The 24,742-nt window shown below is 45.1% G+C and overlaps 2 protein-coding genes across 5 annotated transcripts in view; both read right to left on the bottom strand.

The window, feature by feature from the left end:
• LOC116984779 (triokinase/FMN cyclase-like) overlaps positions 1–19,554 on the bottom strand; it is a 54,493-nt gene extending 34,939 nt beyond the window's left edge. For both annotated transcript variants that reach the window (XM_033039148.1, XM_033039149.1), the window contains exons 1-3: positions 19,359–19,554; positions 15,210–15,399; positions 4,467–4,577 (exon numbers count right to left, since the gene is read on the bottom strand). In XM_033039148.1, coding sequence (XP_032895039.1) covers positions 4,467–4,577; positions 15,210–15,399; positions 19,359–19,364 — 307 coding nt within the window. In that variant the 5' untranslated portion in view covers positions 19,365–19,554. The remainder of the gene's footprint in view (positions 1–4,466; positions 4,578–15,209; positions 15,400–19,358) is intronic.
• A 2,738-nt stretch (positions 19,555–22,292) lies between these two features.
• The window catches only part of tkfc (triokinase and FMN cyclase), a 35,679-nt gene continuing 33,229 nt past the window's right edge, over positions 22,293–24,742 (bottom strand). For all 3 annotated transcript variants that reach the window (XM_033039144.1, XM_033039146.1, XM_033039145.1), the window contains one exon: positions 22,293–22,626. In XM_033039144.1, the coding sequence (XP_032895035.1) occupies positions 22,453–22,626 (174 nt within the window). In that variant the 3' untranslated portion in view covers positions 22,293–22,452. The remainder of the gene's footprint in view (positions 22,627–24,742) is intronic.

Raw genomic sequence — 24,742 nt, 5'->3', positions numbered from 1 at the left:
ATCATATTGAATGGTGGTGCAGGCTCAAAGGGCCGAATGGCCTACTCCTGCACTTAATTTCTGTTTCTATGTTTCCCTCTCCTCACCCCTCTCCCTCTCCCACCCAACCCTCTCTCCCCCACCCCCTTCCCTCTCTACCCCACACCCTTCCCTCTCTCCCCCGTCCCCTTCCCCCTACCCCTCTGTCCCTCTTCCACCACTCCCCCTACCCCTCCCCTCCCTCCCCACTCTTCCACTTCTCTCCCCTTACTGCAGCCCTCTCCCTCCCCCACCCCGCTCTCGTCCCCTCCCTTTCCCTCTCTCCCCCACCCCTTCCTCCTACCCCTCTGTTCCTCTTCCACCACTCCCCCGTCCATCTTCCACCACTCCCGCTACTCCTCCCTCCCTCCCCTCTCCCACTTCTCTCCTCCCCCCTCCCTCTCCTCACCCCTCTCCCTCCCATCCCTCTCCCCCACCCCCTTCCCTCTCTCCCCCCGCCCCCTTCCCCCTATCCCTCTGTCCGTCTTCCATCACTCCCCCTACCCTCTTCCACTTCTCTCCCCCCACCCCCTCCACTCTCCCTCCCCACTCTTTCCCCTCTCTCCCCCCACCCCTCTCCCCCTCCCTCCCTCCCCATCCCCCCCTCCCCACATCTCTCTCCCCATCCCCCTCTCTCACCCCCTACCCCCTCTCCTTTCTCTCCCAAATCTGTCCCGTTTCCTCCCTCCTCTCCTCTCCCCTCCTCCCCCTCTTCTCACTCCCCTCCCGTGTGTTTGGGGGGTGGTTATGTGAGTGTTAGGCCGCAGCCCCCTCCCCCCCCCCCCCCCCCCACCATATTTCAAAAAAATACTGGCTTCTCACCCATAGAAGCAGCCCCAGCCCCAGCCCCTGGTGAACGATCCATTGTGTGATGTCACAATGCCCAATGTTCACATATGTCCAATCGGAATGGATCCATTTACATATGCCTTTGCAGGAGCCCCAGCACCTGATGAACGTTCCATTGTGTGATGTCACAATGCCCAATGCTCAAAGACATTGTTGCCATAGAGGGAGTACAGAGAAGGTTCACCAGACTGATTCCTGGGATGTCAGGACTTTCATATGAATAAAGACTGGATAGACTTGGCTTGTACTCGCTAGATTTTAGAAGATTGAGGGGTCTCTTATAGAAACCTACAAAATTCTTAAGGGGTTGGACAGGCTAGATGCAGGAAGATTGTTCCAGATGTTGGGGAAGTCCAGAACAAGGGGTCACAGTTTAAGGATAAGGGGTAAATCTTTTAGGACCGAGATGAGAAAAACATTTTTCACACAGACCCTACCCCTCTCCTCCTCCCTCCCCACTCTTCCACTTTTCTCCCCCCTTCTCCACTCTTTCCCCTCTCTCCCCCCACCCCTCTCCCCCTCCCTCCCTCCCCACCCCCCCCCTCCCCCACATCTCTCTCCCCATCCCCCTCTCTCACCCCCTACCCCGCTCTCCTTTCTCTCCCAAATCTGTCCTGTTTCCTCCTCCTCCTCTCCCCTCCCTCCCCTCTTCTCACCCCCCCTCCCCCCACCTGTGTGTTTGGGGGGTGGTTAATGTGAGTGTGATGCCGCAGCCCCCCCCCCCCCCCCCCCCCCCAATATTTCAAAAAATACTGGCTTCTCACCCATAGAAGCAGCCCCAGCCCCTGGTGAACGTTCCATCGTGTGATGTCACAATGCCCAATGCTCAAAGACATTGTTGCCATAGTGGGAGTACAGAGAAGGTTCACCAGACTGATTCCTGGGATGTCAGGACTTTCATATGAATAAAGACTGGATAGACTCAGCTTGTACTCGCTAGGTTTTAGAAGATTGAGGGGGTATCTTATAGACTTACAAAATTCTTAAGGGTTTGGACAGACTAGATGCAGGAAGATTGTTCCAGATGTTGGGGAAGTCCAGAACAAGGGGTCACAGTTTAAGGATAAGGGGTAAATCTTTTAGGACCGAGATGAGAAAAACATTTTTCACACAAGAGAGTGGTGAATCTCTGGAATTCACCAGCACAGAAGGTAGTTGAGGCCAGTTCATTGGCTATATTTAAGAGGGTTAGATGTGGCCCTTGTGGCTAAAGGGATCGGGGGTATGGAGAGAAGGCAGGTACAGGATACTGAGTTGGATGATCAGCCATGATCATATTAAATGGTGGTGCAGGCTCGTAGGGCCGAATGGCCTACTCCTGCACTTAATTTCTATGTTTCCCTCTCCTCACCCCTCTCCCTCTCCCACCCATCCCTCTCTCCCCCACCCCCCTTCCCTCTCTACCCCCGCCCCCTTCCCCCATACCGCTCTGTCCCTTTTCCACCACTCCCCCTACCCCTCCCTCCCCCCTCTTCCACTTCTCTCCCCCACCTCTCTCTTCCCCTCCCTTCCCCTCTCTCCCCCACCCCTTCCCCTACCCCTCTGTTCCTCTTCCACCACTCCCCCGTCCCTCTTCCACCACTCCCGCTACCCCTCCCTCCCTCCCCACTCCTCTCCCCTCTCCTCATCCCTCCCCCAACCCCCTTCCCTCTCTCCCCCACCCCCCTTCCCTCTATACCCCACCCCCTTCCCTCTCTCCCCCCGCCCCCTACCCCTCTGTCCCTCTTCCATCACTCCCCCTACCCCTCTCCTCCTTCCTCCCCACTCTTCCTCTTCTCTCCCCCCTTCCCCCTCCACTCTCCCCACTCCTTCCCCTCTCTCCCCCACCCTCCTTCCTCCCCTCCCTCCCCATCCCCCCCTCCCCCACGTCTCTCTCCCCATCCCCCTCTCTCACCTCCTACCCCGCTCTCCTTTCCCTCCCAAATCTGTCCCGTTTCCTCCTCCTCCTCTCCTCTCCCTCCCCTCTTCTCACCTCCCCTCCCCCCACCTGTGTGTTTGGGGGGTGGTTAATGTGAGTGTGATGCCGCAGCCCCCCACCCCCCCCCCCCCCCCCCCCGCAAACGCCGTTGGGGAAACAGACCCAACGGGTCTGCACTTGGTCTAGTAACCTATAAAAATGTTATGAAAATATCTAAAGTGCATTAAAAACATCAATCAATTAATAGATATTGAGCTCAGGGTTTCAAAAGTCTGGGAAGAACATGTATGCTGATAGAGGCAGGATTTAATAGGAACCCGAGAGGCAACTTTTTCACTCGGGTTGCTGGGTATACAGAATGAACTGCCAGAGAAGATAAATGGGGCAGATAAATCGAAAGACATGGGGACAGGTACATGGATAGGACAAGTTCAGAGGGATATGGGGAAAAACACGGGCAAATGGGATTAACTTAGATGGGGCATCTTGGTCGGCATGGACAAGGTGGGCTGAAGGGCCTGTATGACTATGATTCTGTCAAATTGTAAAACAATGGGTGAACAGTGGGAAGCATTCAACAAAGTATTTCAAGAAGACAAGACGTACACAATTGTCATGGGAAAAAACTTACAGCAAAAGACACAGCAGCCATAGATCGTACTTAGAAATCAGAAAATTGTTAAAATATTAAGGCTTTATAATTGGTTTTTACTGCAGAGGATTCCGTTTAAATGAGAGAGGCTTATCAGAGATATTTGCAAAAGTAAAAATATATGAAGAGAATCATACTAAATTCTCCACTTTTCTTTAAAAAAGTAGTAAATTTAGTGTGAGATTCTCTTCATTTATGTCTTCAGTTCATCATCACAACTTTTTTTTAAAAGTAGTTATGATGAACTGAAGACTAAACAAAATCCTAGGACCTTGTAGTTTATCCCGAGGTATTCAAATAAAAATAAACAATAAAATTGTTGTGATATTAGTCTCAACAATTCTTGAACTCCTGGTTCAGGAACTGTTCCCCTTAATTAGAAATCTGTTGTTTTTATTCCAATATTTAAGAAAAATAAATAAGGAGAAGCAAAAAACTCAATAGGTCTTAGCAATTTCATGGTATATCAAAGTACCTTGGCAAATATCAACTCATCAGATTTATAAAGATTAAATCATAATTTTAAAGAGGTAACTATTTTAGATTAGAAACTGTGGTTAATATTAATATTAACACAATTTGGCGTTATTTAAGAAGTGTCTAATAAAAATGAGGGAGGAGCATTAAATTGAAGGTAACCTACTGGCTTGGATAATTAACTGTTTTGGAGCTTGGAGACATAAGGATAATAGGTATGTAACCAAAGTGACAGAATTTGAACCTGATGCCTCGGATACAAGTAGGGCTGCAGTTTTAAATCCATGGACATCAAATTAGGTAATTTATTAAATATATTTAACACCCCTCACCATATACCAAAGCTGGAATATTGATGAAGGGGGAAGGCATCACATTTTGCTAATTTGGCTACATACCTGTAATCCTTCTATCTCCAAACTCCCAAACAATTTATTATCCAAACCAGTAGGTTACCTTCAATTGAATGTACCCTCATTTTTACTTTATTGTAAATTTCAAACCCCTAAAAGTCTTCTGTTTTAAAGCTGTTTATTTTCCATATGGCCATACCTGCACCTGCTCTGGCCATAGCTCGGATCGCTGCTGAAATATTCCCAGTTGGTGGAGAAGTGAAGACATCCCCAGCAATACAGCCAGACAACATCCCTGCTCCAACATATCCTGGAAATAAAAGAAAAAGCTTTAAAATACCATCACACTTTCTAGTTACAAAAAAATACTGTGAAGAACATATCTTTAAAAAATCCACTCTAATTTACTCTCTGAATTTGTAACTGCTGAATCCAGTTTGGGTAAAACAAGGACTAATTCAATCGGGTTATTATCCAAATGGCACTGGAACCCCATACCTCATCCCACGACAGTGCATTCACAAACAGAGGTTAATTATCTCAAGCAAAAGATGTTGATCCAGAAATTACTTTGTTGGGTCATCAGTATTCTGTTTTCCATCATAAAGTCAGAAGTGGGGATATTCACTGTTGATTATATAATATTCAAAAATGAAAACCACATTCTGGTAAGTAGCAATTAAAATGCATGCTGCTAAGTGAGAGTCCAATCAGCAATCCCACTAATTCACTAGCTTTCGGATCTGGTGGAGTGGGGGAGAGTGGCACCATTGATCAAACACTCAATTGGACTAGCTACTTAAATACTGTGGTTGCAAGAGGTCAGAAGCTGCCAATCTGGCTCAGAAAGATATGCACCCCGACTTCCAAAATCTATTGTGTGGTGTACAAGCCACAGGGCCGGAATGTGATGGGTTAATTTCGACCTTGCTAGATTAAAAAAAGCTATAAAACTTTTCCATGATGAGCAATGCAACTTTTGGTTATAACTCCCAAAACGAGTAACTTTATTTTCCAAACATGGATTAATCCTGCCCATCATTTCCCTTATCGCTTCTTTTGTCCATTCCATTAATTTGTCTGTAACATTAAACTTCAAAACGGTATTACATTGCAGTGTCCTCCTCCATCAATAAGTTGGAGCCTTGAATCAAGTCTGTATGAGGTCTTGAATTATGTCGTTATGGTGAAACCCAAAACGGACATGAGTAAACAGGTTACTGGACAGTAAATGCCACTTTATAGCACTGTCAACGGCACCTTCAATAACTGTGCTGTTGACCAGGCACTAATTAGCTAGATTGGATTTGTTTAAGGTCATACAATGTGTGCAATAGTCGTCATCTTGATCTATGACGGGAAAATAAAACGTTCAAAATCTGCCAAAGAGAACTTGTAGTAGACATTTAGCTTAACTCAGTATGTTTTAACTATAACCAGTTACCTTTAAATTTTACCTGCCTGTAATTATGTGGGTGGGATTTATATGTAGTCTGAGGCGTGTTTGCGGCGGGGATTCTCGCGCAAACTCCCAAGGAGGTTTAGTTTAGTTCGAAGAAGATCGGGAAGGAGACGTAGTTTTTGACCATGCACAAGCAGGACCACGAGTATGATTGAAATGTACTTATACAAGAAGAAGCCTTTATGATTATCTTACTGTTTTTACTACTACACAAAGAAACTATTAATCAAGAGACAGTTTTTGGAAGAATTATCTTTCGACGGCATTGAATTTTTCGTGGAGAGCTCGTGAGTGCGTGTAGATTACCTTCTGGTCCTCGCTCATCAATTAAAGTGACTATTAGGACTAAATCCTGGAGATGATGTAAAATCTGTCACTGTCAAAAGCTACCTTACTACCAGGAGGTAGAAGATTGGTCCCGTAGAAAAGGGACAGAAGATTGGGCTGGATCTCTGTGAGAGATTACTGCCAGAAGACTGGTTCTGTAGAAGTGGAGCTGAAAACTGATTCCGTAGAAGAGGAACTGAAGACGCTAAATCTCTGCCAGAGATTATAGCTTGACCGGTTTTAGAGCCTACCTGCTTATCTGAAGATTGAAAACTTCACTGATCGAGAGCGTGAGTAACGAACATCTATTGTATTATGCTGTAAATTTGAAAGCTGGAACGCTTTAATTTGAACAGCTTCTTAACGAGATACTGTGAAAAGTTCGACTGATTCATCGCATTTTAAAGTGATTAAAAAAGTCTGTGATAGAAGCCAGTTCTGCTAAAGTTTTGGAAAGCAGCCAAGAAGCTTGTTTACCTTAATGTGAAGAGAAGCAAGCCGTGGCCTTGGATAATTGGATGTTTTCTGAAAGTCCAGTTTTGTTTTGGATTCTTTCGGGTGTTTATGGAACACTGCACCAGAATGAAAGATTGTTATGGATTTATGCTCAACTATTGAATGTTTATCAGTAAAGACAGAAACAGACTGAAGAAATCCTGTTTCTCTTATTAGTAGATTTGGCAGTCTGCCAAGATCTGTTTAATTCATGGAGCAAGAAGAAGCAAGTAAGCCATGTGAAGAAGCGCCACCAGAGGGAGTCATGGAATGTTCGACAGGTAAGCTAGGCGAATAAGAGCCAGAAGGTGGAGCAGTGGGGAGAAGATAGGAGAGGAGAGAGACCAAGCAAATTGAGAAGGGGGAAGTAGCTTACCTGGAAAAAATCCAGAAGGGGAGAAACAAGTTATGGAAGAACTTGATCAAGTTAAATGAATTCCAGAAGGAACTAATGGAATCAGATGAGAACGTGAAGACAGTAGGGTCTAACCTGAGACAACTATTCAACCTCGGTAAAGAGATTGGAGATAAACAAAAAACACTGCTGGATTCACAGCTGCCTCAGGAAGAACTCGGAAGACACACCCAGTGGTTCAAAGAAAGGTTGGAGATATTTGATAATTTTTAATGGAAGATGCGAAGAGATGGTTAGCTGAAGTTGAACAAAGGACCACATGTGCTATAACAAGAGATGCTACGCAACAAGGTACCCAAATGGAAGAAGAAGTAATGCCACAAGATAGTATCTCAAACGTTTCAACACAAAGATCAATACTGTACCTAAGTCTGGTTCTGTAGCCAGTTCAATCTCAAGAGTCTCTGACCAAATGAAATTCAAAGCTGAACTTGCTGCTCTCTCGCTAGAAACTGCCTCCTTGGAAAGAAAACATAAGCTTGAGGAGCGGAAAAGGCAGTTTGATAGAGAAGCTGAAGTGCAGAAAAGGCAGCTTGAGAGAAGCTGAAGAGCGAGAAAGGCAGTTTAAGAGAGGCTGAGGAACATGAAGAACAGCTGAAGAGAGGGAAGGAACGACTGGAAATGGCCATGAAGTTGGAAATTGCAACAATGAAGAAAGAGACAATGGAGAGTCGGAGTGGCTCGAGTGTATCTCAGAGGAAAGGTTCCTTAACAGGAAAGGAAGCAGCACCTAAATCGTATCTACAGCCAGAGAATATCTGGCTTTGTGACTCAGAGCTAGCACGGAGCCAATGGATGGGCCACAAAACTTCATTTCAGCATCCCCTTCGGGGGCATGTTTTACAGGCCCGAGCTGCTTATCATCCATCTGTGCCCAACCAGAGATCTCAACATGAATTCTATGAATTGGTGAGGAATCAATCGAAAAGCAGTGAGTTCAAAGCTCAACAAAATATCCTTTCCACCTTACCTCCAAAGGAAATTCCTACATATGACCGTGATCCTTTGCATTATGAAACTTTCATAAGATGGTTCCAAGAAGGTGTGGAAATGAAAACTAGTAATTCGGGAGATTGCTTAACCTTTCTTGAACAATACACAGGCGGACGTGCACCACAGCTTGTTACTAGTTGTCAACATTTGCCTGCAGAAGAGGGATATCTAAAGGCAAGAGAGTTGATCAAAGAATGTTTGGTAACGAACAGAAGATTGCTAATGCTTACATGAAGAGGGCGGCATTGAACGAGTTTACGATGTTTCTTAGAGGTTATTGTAATGCGATGAGCAAACTCAACCACATGGACGAATTGAATGTTGTTGGTAATATGCAGGCTATTATTCTTAAACTGCCCTTCAGACTTAGAGAAAAGTGGAGAGATAAGGCAGGCCAGATACAGGAAGGAGAAAAACAAGAAGCCATGTTTCCTGATCTGGTAAATTTCATAGCCAGGGAAGTACGAAATATGTCAAGTCTGCGCCATGGGAATATTCAAGATCCTAAACCAGCGAACGTCAAAGGTTCTACCTTTACTAAAACAAAAGGAAGATCAGGACCTAAGGGAAGTAGTTTTGCTACTGCTGTAATAACTGGAGAAACAAAAGGCGAAAAGAAAGGAGATACATCTACTGTTAAACCAAGTTGGTTCTGCTTGTCATGCAACAAAGTTAGTCACACCATAAGGTGGTGTCGGAAATTCAAGGAGAAGGAATATAAAGAAAAGATGGATTTCTTAAAGGAGAAGGAAATCTGTTTTGGATCTTTGAAGAAAGGACACATGATTAAAGACTGTAAGAGTCCTATAACTTGTGATAAGTGCAAGCAAGATCATCCTGAAGCACTTCACACTGAGCCGAAGAAGCCGGAGCAAATAGAACCGAAGGCGAAGCCAACTACCAGTGATGCTGTCACCTCACTTCGGGTAACTGCCCATATTGGGGCAGGTGTAGGAACCTGTATCTTCTCTATCTTACCAGTACAGGTAAGGAATAGCAAGACGAATCATCATCATCATCGCTGGTCACGAGTATGACTGTCCTCTCCAAAGGGTTATCTACTTGATGCAATGTGGGCAGTGGAGAATGGCAGTGGTCGGTAGTCGTCGAGCCCCCTTCACTCTCTCCTTACGGTGCTGTCGCTTTGTCTCTGCGACACGGCATAGTTCCATTTCGTGAAGTGCAGCACTTCCCTGCACGGATTTCCTCCAGGAGCACCTGTCCAGTGCAATATGCTCCCAGTTGCTTGATGTGATGTGGAATTTCTTCAGACTGTTCTGGATGTTGGCCTTGAAGCGTTTCTTTGGCCTGCCGGGGGCTCGCCAACCTTTCTTCAATTGTGAGTACGGGATTTGTTTAGGGGGACGTGTGTTGGACATGCGGATGACATGGCCAGTCCATCGAAGTTGGTGCTGCAATATTGTGGTGGTGATGCTGGTCATGTTGGCTTCCTCCAAAACGCTGATGTTGATGTGTTTGTCCTCCCAGCTGATCCTCAGAATCTTCCGTAAGGATCTTTGATGGTATTGTTCCAGTGCCCTGAAGTGCCTGCTGCAGGTGGTCCATGACGGCTCCATACAACAGGGTGGAGAGGACAACGGCTCTGTAGACCAGCAGTTTTGTTTGAGCCTTTAGGTCTCGGTCTTCAAAGACTCTTTTCCTGAGTCTGGCGCAGCTCAGGCAATGGTTGACCTCAGAGTTAATGTCAGCTTTTGAGGAAAGAATGCTGCCAAGGTAGGGGAAGTGGTCAATGTTTTCAAGAGTGGTATCGTCCTCTTTTATAGTGGGCTCTGTAGATGGCTGGTTGGATGGAGGTTGATGTAGGACCTGGGCCATCTTGATATTTAAGGCTAGGCGCATGACTCTGTATGCCTCGGCAAAGGCATTCAGGATGCACTGGAGGTCTTCTGCAGAGTGTGCTGCAATGGAGCAGTCGTCCACGTACTGAAGCTCCATGATGTCAGTTACTGACTTTGCTCGTGGCCTTCAACCTATTAAGGTTGAAGAGCCCACCGTCAGTTCTATAGAGGATTGGGATCCCCTGTGGCAGCTCTGAAGTATAATTATAATAATAATGGATGGGATTTATATAGCGCCTTTCTAATACTCAAGGCGCTTTACATCGCATTATTCATTCACTCCTCAGTCACACTCGGTGGTGGTAAGCTACTTCTGTAGCCACAGCTGCCCTGGGGCAGACTGACGGAAGCGTGGCTGCCATTCTGCGCCTACGGCCCCTCCGACCACCACCAATCACTCACACACACATTCACACACAGGCAAAGGTGGGTGAAGTGTCTTGCCCAAGGACACAACGACAGTATGCACTCCAAGCGGGATTCGAACCGGCCACCTTCCGGTCGCCAGCCGAACACTTAGCCCATTGTGCCATCTGTCGTCCGACGACAAACAGGGTGGGTGCGATGATGCATCCCTGTTTGACCCCCGTTTCCACAGTGAAGGGCTCGAACTCAGAGCCGCAGTTGCTGAGCACTGTGACCAACATGCCATCATGTCGAAGCCTCAATATTCTGATGTACTTGTCATGACAACCGTACCTTGATAGGGTGCTCCAAAGAACCTACTGAGTCAAAAGCCTTTGTCAGGTCTATGAAGGCCATGTACAAAGGCTGCCTTTGTTCACGCCATTTTTCCTGGAGTTGGCATGCTGTGAATATCATGTCTGCTGTACCTTTGGATGGGCGGAAGCCACACTGTGATTCTGTGAGTACCTCCTCTGACAGTGATAGAAGTTGGTTTGCGAGGACACGAGCTAGGACTTTGCCTGTTGTTGACAGGAGCGAGATGCCCCTGTAGTTCCCACATTCAGCCTTGTCTCCCTTCTTGAAATTGGTCACTATTAGAGCATCCCTGAGTTCTGAGGGAAGTTCTTCTTTTTCCCAGACCTTGAGGAGTAGGGCATGGATATGGTACAGGAGCTCCAGTCCACCTTCCTTTAAGATCTCAGCTAGGATCCCACCTAGACCTGTGGCCTTGTTGTTCTTAAGGCCCTTGATGGCAACTTGAACCTCTGTCATAGCGGGAGGCTCTTCCATGTCTTCTCTGATGGGATTCTGGGGGATGCGGTGGGTGATGTCGGGTTCAGTTGTGCTGTGACGGTTGAGGAGTTCCTGGAAGTGCTTTCCCCAAGTAGGATGATCAGAGTGGGTCCTAAAGAGGACTGCTCAGTCGTGGGTGCAGCTGCCGAAGGGCTCTACTGCCTCGTTCCAAGAGTACAGCGACTGAATCCAGCACCCACCGCCTGATGTGCCAGCTCATGACTAGGGACTTCCAGATCTCGCAATCCTGTCCCCGTCGCCACTTGCTGATTCCCATAGGACTTAATCCAGGGTGTTAGGTGGATTCTCTATATGGAGGACGCCTGTGTGTGACTTTGTTTAACGTGGGGAGACTGGTGCACAGACAGCCAGCACACGGTTCTAGACAGATCTGGGTCAGGATCCAGTGGCATGGAGTCCAAGCCGACCGGAGACCCTTTTCTGCTGCAGCTTTCATCTGCTTTCCCAGCCGTTGTGACGCTCCACTAAAGTGTGCCATCATCCTCCGCCTGTTCCACTGTTGAGGTCTTGGTTGGATTGCTCTTTGTCAGAGACCTCCCACTTGACCTTACCGCTATGGGTGACCCAGCCAGGAGCATAGCTCCAGATGGCATCGCTCTCAGGATCTCAGGACCACACAAGCTTCTCCACCACGACTAAGATGACAATCCATGGAGAAGAGCAAGACGAATACAGTGTTGCAAACATATGCATTTTTGGATCATGGAAGTTCGGCTACCTTTTGTACAGAAAGCTTGATGAGAAGGATGGAGATTACAGGAGAAAAGGCGTAACATGAATGAAGAGAAAGAGTGCGTTAGGCATTACTTACAAGTATGGAAATATCTAGTCTGGATTAAGACAATTTTATACCAATATCTGAGGTTTTTACACATGAGACCATGCCTGTTTGTCATCAAAATATACCCAGACATGAGGACCTGAAACAATGGCCTTACTTGAAGGATGTCAAGATGCCTAAAATAAATTCTGGTATCGACCTACTTATCGGAATGAATGCTTTGAAGGCATTGGAACCTATACATACTGTGAGGAGCCAAGGGGATGGACTGTTTGCTGTGAAAACCGTACTCGGATTGGTTATCTATGGCTCCTTGAGAAGGAACAACAGAAGCAGGAACCAGAATAACCACCTTGCTGCTGCTGCTCTCAATCAAATATCTACTGTTAAATTCGCAGAGCTATTGATCAAGCAATACAATCATGACTTCAATTAAAGTACCAGTAAGGAATCAGAAGAAATGTCCAGGGAAGAGTTAAAGTTCTTGGATATTATGAACTACTCAGTAAAGATGATAGACGGACATTATTGTCTAGACTTACCTTTCTAAAAAGAAAGTGTTAGTCGCCGAATAATCGTCGCATTGCAGAGAAGCGCACCCAGAATCTGAAACGTAAGTTTGGCAAGAATACGAAATCTCATGAAGAATATACATCTTTCCTAATGGACATGATTGACAATGAATATGCCAAAATGGTACCAACAAACCAACTAAATCGAAGTGACAGAGAACTTTGATATATTCCGCACCATGGGGTGTGTCACTCGAAGATAAGGACCCTGAGGGTGGTCTTTGACTGTGCTGCAGTCTTCAAAGGGTCATCACTCAACTGTCAACTACTGCAGGGTCTGGACCTTACAAACTCACTCATTGGAGTTCTTATTATATTCAGCCAAGAACCAATTGCTTTGATGGCTGATATTAAAACGATGTTTCATCGTCAAAGTATCAGAAAAACACATTGACTACTTGCGATTCCTATGGTGGCCTGATGGGGATGCACAAGATCTCTGTGTTACATCTCTGTGGAGCGGTGTCATCACCAAGTTGTGCGAACTTTGCATTAAGGAGGACCGCAGAGGACAATAAAGCTCACTTTCCAGAAGAAGTGACAATAACTGAAGAATAATTTCAATGTGGATTGCTTAAAATCCATGTCGACGGAGCAGGAAGGATTCACACTTTCCAAGTGGATCAGCAACAGCCTTATTGTTGTATTGGAAAGCATTCCACTAGATGACAGAGCCAAGGAGTTGGATTTGGACAAAGACAATCTGCCAATTGAAAGAGCACTGGGATTCCACTGGTGTGTCGAATCAGATGTGTTCAAGTTCAGAATCTCGATTCAAGAGCGACCATGTACAAGAAGGGGTATCCTATCTGTGATTGTTTCTGTTTATGACCCTTTGGGATTTCTCGCAACCTGTCTGCCAAGTTGATTTTGCCGGATCTTTGTAAGGAAAAATGTGGATGGGATGAGAGTATAATGCAAACATCCTCTCACCGATGGACTGAATGGTTACCAGATCTCAACAAGATCTTGGAATTCAAAGTGGACCGGTGCATGTGCATGTTGGTCGAATCAGATATGCACAGCTGTATCACCTTTCTGACGCAAGGGAAAGTGTCTACGGTACTGTTTCATATCTAAGACTGGAAAATGATATAAATGAAATACATGTTGCATTCTTAATGGCAAAGACCAGAGTGGCACCATTGAAGCAAATGACAATTCACAGAATGGAACTTACTGCCGCAGTCTTAGCTGTAAAAGTTGACATAATGCTAAGGGAATAACTACAGCTTCAAATGGAAGAATCTATCTTCTGGACTGTTAGTACTACAGTGCTTAAGTACTTCAACAATGAGAACAAATGTTTTCTAACATTTGTAGCAAACAGAATCTTATGTAAGGGGTGCTACTAATGTTTCAGTGGAAATATGTTAACACAAAGGAAAATTCTGCGGACGAAAATTCCAGAGGACTAACAGCAGACCACTTCTTAAGCAATAAGAGATGGATCAATCGACCAGAGTTTCGCTGTAGGCCAGACTGAGAATGGCCAAAGCTTGAGCTGGGATTTGAAATCTCTGCTAATAATCCAGAAATTAAACAAAATATCACAGTGAACGTTATTGCTAAAACTTCATCAAACACAATAAATGATTTAATTATCCATTTTTCATCATGGAAGAAGATGGTGGCTTGGTTTCTTAAAGCCAAAACAAGGTTATTGCTGTTTGCTCAAAAAAGGAAAGAGATTGCAGAAAGTTTCTGAAGAAGATCCTGAAAAGCTAAAGGAAAAGGTTGAAAAGAAGATGCAAGTTTTTAAGGCATCGTACGATGTACAGGGTTTACATCTTGATGATCTCCTCAAAGCGAAAACATTATTATTTTTTTCTGTCAAAGACGGAAATACAAAGAAGAAATATCGATGCTAGAAGCTGGAGTACATGGTGTCAAAAGAGACAGTCAATTGTACAAGTTTGATCCAGTATTGGAAGAACTTCTGAGAGTTGGAGGTCGACTGAATAGACTGGCAATGCCTGAAGCTGCCAAGCATCCTATTATTCTCTCGAAGGACTTTCACATATAAACATGTTACAACATATCCATGAACTGATCGGACATGGAGGAAGAAGTTTAATGCTGTCAAAACTTTGGACTTTTGAGCTTTGGACTATATACACTGGGTATCATGCCTGACGTTAATAGTTTGGTGCGTACAGTACGACTTCAGATTAAGAACAATGTTTTAATAAGACTAATAACCAAGTTATGCTTGCATCTAGAAGGCGAAGGTGAAGATGGAAGAATCGCTAAAGAAGTCTGAATGCTGATATATAATACGTTATTTTTTGTTTTGGGCGGGGATTCTCGCGCAGACTCCCAAGGATGTTTAGTTTAGTTCGAAGAAGATCGGGGAAAGAGACAGTTTTTGACCATGCACGAGCAGGACCACGAGTATGATCGAAATGTAGTTATACAAGAAGAAGCCTTTATGATTATATTACTGATTGTACTACTACAATAAAGAAATTATTAATCAAGAGACTCTTTTTGGAAGATTTATCTTTCAACGGCATTGAATGTCTTGTGGAGAGCTCGTGAGTGCGTTTAGATTACCTGATCCTCGGTCATCAATCATGGTGACTATCAGGACTAAATCCTTGAGACGATGTAAAATCTGTACGATGTAAAATCTGTCACTACAGATTTACTATAATTAAGATGTAGGAAGTTCTGCAGACACTGGTTTAAACTGAAGATGGACACAAAAAGCTGGAGTAACTCAGCGGGTCAGGCAACATCTATGGAGAAAAGGAATAGGTGATATTTCGGTCAAGAAGGGTCTTATTACTCTAATTAAGGTTTAGGCATTGTTACCTGCATGAGTTGGTTCATGTCCAGAACCTCCTCCAGACAACACAGCCACTTTGCCTTTGATGTTGTCCAAGTCAGACCTGACGACTATACGATAACCCTCCACCAGCTGCATTCCTACATTCCAAGCCACAAGCCCGTTCAACGCATCATCCACACAATGCTCCACAGAATTTATAAGTTTCTTTGAATGCTGCAGGAAAAAAAGAATAAAACTCTGTCAACAGAATGAAAATTTACCTCTGAGTCACTTCAGGCAGCATTTCTAAGTCACAAAACCTTACTTTGGACGCCACAACAATTGCAGCCTGGGGAGAATCATGTTTTGAAATTATTGTCTTCCTATCAATCAGTTTCAGATTAGTTTTTTGTCATATACGCTAGGATACAATGAAATTCCTTGTCCATATGAAGCTCATACAGTAAACAGTGTGATAAATTAGTGATAAACACAACAATAAATGCAATGACAAGTGCAAATAAACAGTAAAACAGTGAAAGTAGGGCAATCTGAAGAAGTGCAAGAAAAATTAGGTACAATAATTATGGAATAATCAAATGAGGTAGAGTCAAAAGTAACAGTATGTGGCAAAGAGGTCATTAGTTCAGGAGTCTGATATCAGTGGGAAATAGTCTGGACATCCAGGCTTCTAGACATCTGTATCTTTTTTTGTGTAGAGGAGAGAAAAGGTAACAGCCAGGGTGGCAGGTATCCACAACGATAGTTTCAGCCATCCTGATGCGACACATCAGTAAGATGGAATGGTTAGAAGTGACAAGCCATTGATGGACTGGGCTGTGTTCATCACTCTCTTCAGTTTCAGGTGGTCCAGGGCACAGGAGATGCCAAATTAAAGTGAGATGCATTCCATCAGAATGATTTCGATAGCGCATCTGTAGATGTTCAAGAGAATCAACGTGGACATACCGAATCTCTCACATGCCTGAGAAAGTAAATATGCTGCAACGCTTTCTTGATTACAGCATCAATGTAAAAAGACCAGGTCAGCTTGCTGGTGATATGAACTCTCCTTCATGCTCGAGGGTAGTCTCCGCGTACTCAAGGCCTCAGCTAGGTTGCGGCATATTTTTCAACATGTTGAAAAATGCCTGCGAGTAAAAAAAGGTCGCCATGGAAAATATCTATACTTTTTTCACTCGTAGGTTTAGTCGAAGTAGGTCGTAGTAGGTCGGCATGTTATTCGTAGGTAATCGACGGTAGTCGAAGGTAATCAAAGGTAGTCGAAGGTAATCAAAGGTAGTCTTCAACATAGTCGAAGGGATATCGAAGGAGGTTGTCTTCACTCTCCACTATTCGGTTTCCCAAAGCTAGTCGAAGCTAGTCTTCAACATAGTCAAAGGAGGTCTTCTACAGTCGAAGGAGGTCTTCAACATGACATTTTTTCAAACTCTCCTAAACTCGCGAATTAGGTCGCCGCAGTGGGACAGCTCAAAGTTCCCTTTAGATGGTTGGCCTAACACCATGACACAAGATTCTTAATCTTTTTCCTATAGTCCACCTCATCGTTGTTATTGATCTGTCCAACAATGGCAGTCTCATCACAAATATAAAGATCGAGTTGGCACTGTATATGGTCAGTCATGGGTATATGGTCAGTCACTACAGGGGAGTAGTGCAGCGTACTGAGCACATAACTTTGAGGAGCACCAGCGTTGAGGGTCAGGGTGGAGGAAACATTATGACTAATTCACTAATTATAACTGAGAGGTGCAGTCATGAAATACAAAGCCAGGTGCAAATAAAGGCCCCAGGGTCAAGGTATGAATGATTAAGGATAAGCTTATTTAGTATTAGGGTGATGAAGGCTGAGCTGTAGACAATGAATAGCATCTGACATAGGTGTTCTTATGATTAAGGTGTCCAGAGCTAAATGTAGATCAAGGGAGATGGCATCCTCCTTAGATCTATTTTTCCTGTAGTCATATTGCAAGGAATTTAGATTGCTCGAAAGACTGGTGTAGTAGATGTGAGCTATTACCAACCTTTCATTACACTTGGAGTTTTTGGGCAGCGGTCATTGACACAGTCACTATTTTTCTTGGAGACCAGAAAAATGAAGGTTTCTTTGAAGTAGGGCGGTAGAGTAGATTGTTCCAAATGAGAGGGTGAAAATTGGCCAATTGATTGGTGCATGATTTCAGATCCGCTCCAGAGACTCCATCCAGGCCAGCCATTTTCCACAAGTTTACCCTTGTGAAGGCATATTTATCTTGTGTCTTTGAGATATGTAGGTCCTAACCGGTGGGGGTGGGACAGACAGGTGAAACATAATTAAAGATTCTCCGGTTTTATCACTGAATATTATTCATTAGACGCTTCATTAAAATCGCTACAAAACTGAAACATTCTTAAATGGAAAAATGAAGCTTTTAAATAGTGTGTATCGTGTTCTTGGTTTTTATAATGGTTTATTATTGTCACGTATGTGGAGTACAGTGAAAAACTTCCTTTGCATGGTGTGTAATTAGAGCATACTGTATATAAAGCCATACACAAATACAACTGGTAGTGCAAAAAAGATACCAGAGCGTAGATGCAGCGTTAGTTATGGAGAATAAGTTCAATTCCACAATGTGGAAGGTTGGAAGATCAGGACATCTATGGGAGGACAGTTCAGTAGTTTGATAACAGCGGGGAAGAAGCTGTTCCTGAATCTGGTGGTAAATGCTTTGTATCTTCATGCCAAAAGAAGAGGGAAGAAGAGGGAAAATAGGTTGGCAGACAGAAAACAAAGAGTAGGGATTAACGGGTCCCTTTCAGAATGGCAGGCAGTGACTAGTGGGGTACCGCAACGCTCGGTGCTGGGACCGCAGCTATTTACAAAATACATTAATGATTTACATGAAGGGATTAAAAGTAACATTAGCAAATTTGCAGATGACACAAAGCTGGGTGGCAGTGTGAACTGTGAGGAGGATGCTATGAGGATGCAGGTTGACTTGGACTCAGACTGGGGCGGCAGACAGGACAACGACCATAAGCACACAGCTAAGACAATGCATGAGTGGCTTAGTGACAAGTCTGTGAATGTCCTTGAGTGGCCCAGCCAGAGCAGACTGGAACCCGATCGAACATCTCTGGAGGGACCTGAAAATAGCTGTGCATTGACGTTCCCCATCCAATCTGACAAGAGCTTGAGAGGATCTGCAAAGAATGGGAGAAATTACCCAAATACAGGTGTGCCAAGCTTGTAGCGTCATAACCAAGACTTGAGGCTGTAATCGCTGCCAAATGTGCCTCAATAAAATACTGAGTAAAGGGTCTGAATACTTATGTAAATATATTTCAGTTATTTATTTTTAAATACTTTACAGAAATTTCTAAACACGTTTTCGCTTTTTTATTATGGGGTATTGTGTGTAGCTGGATGATTTAAAAAAATGAATTCAATCCATTTTAGAATAAGGCTGTAACGTAACAAAACGTGGAAAAGGTCTGAATACTTTCTGAATGCACTGCAGGAGTCTGAAAACTGTCACCACCAAAGATCATGGAGCTCTGCTCTATAATCTTTGGTCACCACTGGGTTCAGGAACAGCTTCTTCCCAACAACCATCAGGCTCTTGAACACTGCACGACATTAACTGATTTCGGCTGCACAAAGGGTGTGGATGTTTTAGCAATGGTATTGGGGTTATTAATTGTTTTTTGTTGTTGTTGTTGTTGTTGATGTGTTATCTATGAATATTGTGTTTACAGACCTGTTATGCTGCAGCAAGTAAAAATCTCATTGTTCCGTTGTCGGTACATATGACAACACACCTAAAATTGTCTGCTGAATAAAGATTCGCAAGGCGATATTAAAAAAGTGGCCTGGGTGAATTTACGGTGCAAATTGTTCGGAGGGTTGCAGCGGGGATAGTGATGTGGAATTTCTGCAATCTCCGCACCCCCCCCCCCCCCCCAAAAAAAACTATCATCGGTTAATCGCAAAATTGCTGCAGAGTTGGAGGCAAAGATCCTATAGCAAGCTTGCTGTAGGTTCTTTGGTTGGAGGTGCGCGTTCGCAAGTTCACTGCCCCGTAAAGTCCGGCCCGAATGATGCCACGCTGCCTGCAGCCGACACCAGGAACCATTGCAAAAGTACCCATGGGGTTGGCCGTTCGTTAACCCCACCATTTTAGGCTTACGTGCATCGTTCAGACCCGGAGAGCACCACAGCCAAACTGAGCCCAGCGACGACTCTGACCCTCACGAGGAGCGCGAGGTTTTCGCGCTCGAACGCCGCGACGGTTGGTGCTGGAACGCTGCACCGTTTATTCTCCGCGGGGAGGGTGCGAGAAGGTGGAAGCGGGCGTTGCCCCACCCCACCCCACTCTCGGCCAATTCAAGTCACAATGCTAAATCCGCCCATCCAGGACTCCACTTTAAAAATGCACCTGAAGCCTACTCATGTGATGTCCAAGTTAAGATACCGTACAGTTTAATGCCATTTTCAGATGACTTAACTGCCTTTGAATTGACATATTTCTTCTACACCTCGTGCAACTTTTGTAATTGAACACTGGTTTCACACTTGCCATTTCCCCTTCATATCCACCCACACCATATCCATACGTGCAACTAAACGGTATGGACTGCACTAGGACATTTGGCAATTGGTGTTACAGCGATTCTCCATTTCATTATTTTATGGGGATGCAGAAATGTGTTGTTTTGGAGCTGAAAGCAACGAAGAATGTTTTGTCCACTAATTTTTTTTAAATTCCATTTACTGTTAAATTGATTTTCACTTCTCTTCCAGGAACATAGAACTTGAAGTTTTCCATTTCTTTATGGTGGGATTCCGGTCTCTCTTTTGATTGCTCTCTATGGTTCATTTTCATTCAATAAGGCAATATCCAAAACGGTTCCAATCCCCACAATCATACCCCAAGTGTAAAGAATGTTCCTGCATCTTTCCACAAAAGTATATTTTATGTCAAACGTCAGCCTTGCTCGCTACCGGCCTGTGTAACTACAAAGCTTCATAGGGACATTACTGCTTAACTTCTCTCGAAGAGTTGGAGCCTTGACAGCAATTAGCCCAGGATTAGTTACACAGATATGCGACTGTAAATCTGTCCTTAAAGTGCAGTAATGATACTCCTTTGAGGTTCACAAGCACTGTCAATCAATGCACTATAAAACCAGCCTCCAGTGACACAAGGAGACACAGCCAATAGTACCCCAGCATGGGTGGAATTCCCAGCGGGGCTATGTCCCCTCCATGTTTTGAGAGGTGGGGGACAGTGACAGTGAAAAGGAACGTGACATTTTGTCGGCGGTGACGGCTGTATTGCATGGGAAAGATACTAGGTGCGTGGTGACGAAAGGTCGGAGCGAATGACGGGCCCCGAACAGCGGCAGCAGCGGCCGCGACAGCGGCTCCATCCCCTCCTCCTCCCGCACCCCGCCCGCCCTGATAGCGGTCGCTGCTTACAAACCCACTAACGGCGATTTAAAAAAAAACCTTCCCGCACGCCGAGGGTTTTTTTTTTAAAGCGCCGTTAGCGGGTTTGCAAGCAGCGACCGCTATCAGGGAGGAGGAGATGGAGCCGCTGTCACGGCCGCTGTTCGGGACCCGTCATTCGCTGCAACCCTTCTGAAGCAGCTGCACCAAAGGTACTATAGCTACAGGATCTTTGAGCTGCACCGCTCGGCCCCGCACCTTGCTGTTGGCTGGCGGAGGAGAGGCGGTGGCGAGGAAATCCCAACGGCCAGGGCAGCGGGGCGCTGACTTTCCTTCCTCCCCACCTCGCCCCCCTTCTCTCTCTCTCTCTTGTACGCCGCCTCCACTCCCCTCCCCACCCCCTTATCCTGGGACCCTCCCCCCCATTCATCCTGCGCTGATCTCTCCCCCCCCCCATCCATCCTGTACTGATCCCCCCATTCAAGAAGAATGGGGGGGGGGGGGGGGGACAGTCTGAAGAAGGGTCTCGACCCGAAACGTTGCCTATTTCCTTCGCTCCATAGATGCTGCCTCACCCGCTGAGTTTCTCCAGCACTTTTGTCTACCCCCATCCATCCCGTACTGAACCCCCCCATTCAACACCACTGACATCGCCTGTGCTCTCCCCTCACAATTTTACCTACTCCAACCAACACGTACTAATTCACCTGCCTCAATCCATCCATTCTGCACCGACTGCCTTCTAACCCCCCCCCCCCCCGTCTATCCACCCCGCACTGATTCACACACACATCCCTCCCTGACCCTATTGTCCTGGAAATGTCTTCAGAGCGAACATTGACTATGTTTGATAACGGAATACAATCAAATGTGTTTTAATTCCCAATGTTATTATTTGTTTTAATCCATAAAGATGGATTAATTAAATCGTGAACACGTGAAACATTAAAACCGCAGTGTGCGATTGTCACTGCTACCGTTGACACGTTATTACAGAATTCATTTTAACGGCAAATCAATGCTCTTAATATGGAGTATCAGTACTGTAGTTATTTAATGAGCAACATTCACAACTATACGTACGCATATATGTTACCATGGTCCAGGATTTATTGACACGGGTTGATCATACGCTGAATAATCCAACCACATTTTTGTTTGGAAGTGGAAAGAACTAATAGAAATTGCATTAATTGCAATGTGTAAAAGAGTTGAGATACTGTCTTATAATTTTGCTGCATGTCATTGTGGGATATATCATGTCTTGATTGGTGAATGTTTAATTTGTGATTTATTTGAAGCAGAAATAATATGTGAATGCTTCATTGAGTATAATTCCGACTGGTAACTACGCGCTTCGTCCGAGCACATTATCGCACGCGTCATGCAAGCCATCTTAAATGACCACCTAAACTGTCATTTGGCAACCTAAAAAGCTGCCAAGGTTGCCCGGCTGGCAACAGGGAAAACAAGTTAAGCGAGAGCCCTGATATATAAAGAGACATTTGATGGGAGGTGATAAAATTATTAGTGGTCATGCACACCTGTCACCAGGCCGCCAGGCAATTGTGTCCCCCCATGTTTTAAAAGCGATTTCCACCCATGGCTACAGTAATCAGGGGCAAGATAATTTCTAGTCAAGGTTGTGAATTAAGTACAAATAATGAATCAATAAAGAAATACACTGATTTAATTAATTGTACAAAGTGGGCTATTTCAAGCTTCTTCCATGTATTATAATACATTTAATCATAATGAGGCAATTAAATTAGAAATCTCAAGCAAAAAGCTTGTATTTACAAATACGGACTTCACAACTCTAAAAAAACTCTTCATTCGTGAATGTTTTGAGTGGGCTGTTCAAGAGCAGTTAAGATGGCTTTCAAAATGGCTGCAGAGGCCACAGCACCAGGATCAGGTCGGGTAAGTTGGGCTGAAGAGATGTAGCTTGCCCGACCAACATTTGCCTTCATACTTTTAGTGGATTCTGCAGCTGCTTCAGCTTTCTGGAGACAGAAAGAAGAAATAAAAAGTAAACCGTACTCATTTTGCAAATCCGTAACTATACTGTTTAACCCACTGTTGGGATTAGTGTAACTGGTCTGTATCAAACTGCATACAGACAATCCGGTATTCCATACATCATGTACTGTGTTGATATTTGGTTTAGCTACTTACATTCGTAATTACTTACTTTGTGTCAGATAGGCAAAGATATCTATCTATATTATACCATAACTCTTCCCTTTGTTCTTGTGTCTGTGTGGGCCAGGGTTGTGTCAGCTTTCTGTCAATCTCCTTAATTCCTATCTTCTTCCAAACGCTAGGCCACAGCCTTCCCATTTTCACACATGCTACTCACATTTTTTCCGTGGACGGGATAAATATCTTCCTGTCGCATTTCAACCTATATTTCACAAGTTACTAACCTTTTAAAACAGCTTCAAAATATTAAAGTTTTCCAAGCTCTCATTTTGAAGGAAAAAATTCCGACTGACTCGCAAGGCAGGATGGGACACTCCGTGCGGGAGGGGGACTCAAGCACTCCAACCCGCTCGGCCCAGCTGGGATCCCTCGCCCTCCCCCCCACTCTAACCTCCCTCTCTCTACCCCCTCACCCTCTCTACCCCCCTCGCCTCCCTCACCCTCTCTACCCCCCCTACGAGTGGCACAACAGCACTCCAACCCGCTCGGCCCTGCTGGGACCCATTCGGCTCCGCTCGGCTTCACTGGGACCCGTTCGGCCCCGCTTGGCTCGGACCCGCTAAGACCAGCTCCATCAGCTCTGCTCGAAGACGTGAGGGAGAGATTAGGGGAGTGGAGGAGAGGAAAAAATCCTGGGGAGTTGAGTGGGGGTATTGAGGAAGAGGAGGGGACAGGGAGAATTGTTCAAACGTCTACACTTCCTCTCACGCCCCCTCCCTCTCTACCTTCCCTCCTCCTCTCTACGCCCTTCCTCTCTACGCCCTCCCTCTCTACCCTCCCTCCCCCTCTTTACCAACTCTCTCACTACCCTCCCTCCCACTCTACCACCCTCCCCCGACTCTATCTCCCTCTCTCTAACCCCCTCCTTCTCTGTCCTCTCCCTCTACCCTCCCTCTCTACCCCCCTCACCCTCTCTACCCCCTTCATCTCCCGCCGCGCCTGCACAGTTGGGGGCTCTGCGTGAGTGGATAGGGCGGGGGATGGGGAAAAGGAGTGAATGAAAGAATTACTTGAAATTAAAAAAATCAATGTTCAAATCCTGGGTTGTAATTTGCGTTTGGCCTCGTACTGACAGTGGAGCAAGCCAGGGACAACAAGATCAGTTTTGGATGGGAAGGGGAGTTAATTCATTGACCTGCTCCATTATAATACATTTGACATCAACACTACATTTTTAACGGTCCCAGAACCTGGCTGCTGTTCGACAAAGCTCCCAGGTTTAATATATTTAGATGAACAGTGTGCAGATTTCAATTTGGATTTGTGTCATGATTGTAAAACAAACGATGGAAAACAATGGAAGAGAACCATAGACCAGGTTTCAGAATGTGAATGGAAGCAAGCAGATGGGGAACTGATCTCTTATATTACAAACCTTTGGAGCACCATCGACCTTTGACGCTGAGGATTCCAAGTGCTCCATGGTCACTTTGTGCCAAAGCCACTAATTTACTACAACATTTCAACATTGGATATTTTCTAAATTGGAATTGTCAGATTTACTCCACAGGTCAATGTTTCTGATCAGTAAACTATGTGCTTGATAGTGAAGGGAACCAGAGAAAGGTGTTCAAATCTCTCTAAGGCATCTGTGGGATTTAAATCTAGCTAACTAAATAAATCTGAAGGGTCTTGATCCACGTCTTCCAGAAATGCTGTCTGACCCACTGAGTTGCAACACCTTGTGTCTTTTTTGGTAAACCAACATCTGCAGTTCCTTCTGTTTCTCTCTTAATTAAATATTAATGATTAATATAATAACAAGGGGGGGGGGGGTTAGTGTGTGTGTGTGGGGGGTGGTTAATGTGTGTGCGATGCCGCAGGCCGCCCCCGCCCCCCCCCCCCCCCCCCCCCGCCCCGCAACTGCGCATTGAGGGGACGGGACCCAACGGGTCCCACTTGGTCTTGTTCTAAATA

Source organism: Amblyraja radiata, chromosome 20 (assembly GCF_010909765.2).
Source record: "Amblyraja radiata isolate CabotCenter1 chromosome 20, sAmbRad1.1.pri, whole genome shotgun sequence".
In the NCBI taxonomy this organism is placed as follows: Eukaryota; Metazoa; Chordata; class Chondrichthyes; order Rajiformes; family Rajidae; genus Amblyraja; species Amblyraja radiata.
Note: the sequence above shows the minus strand (reverse complement) of the source record. Positions and strands in the feature narration are given on the sequence as shown.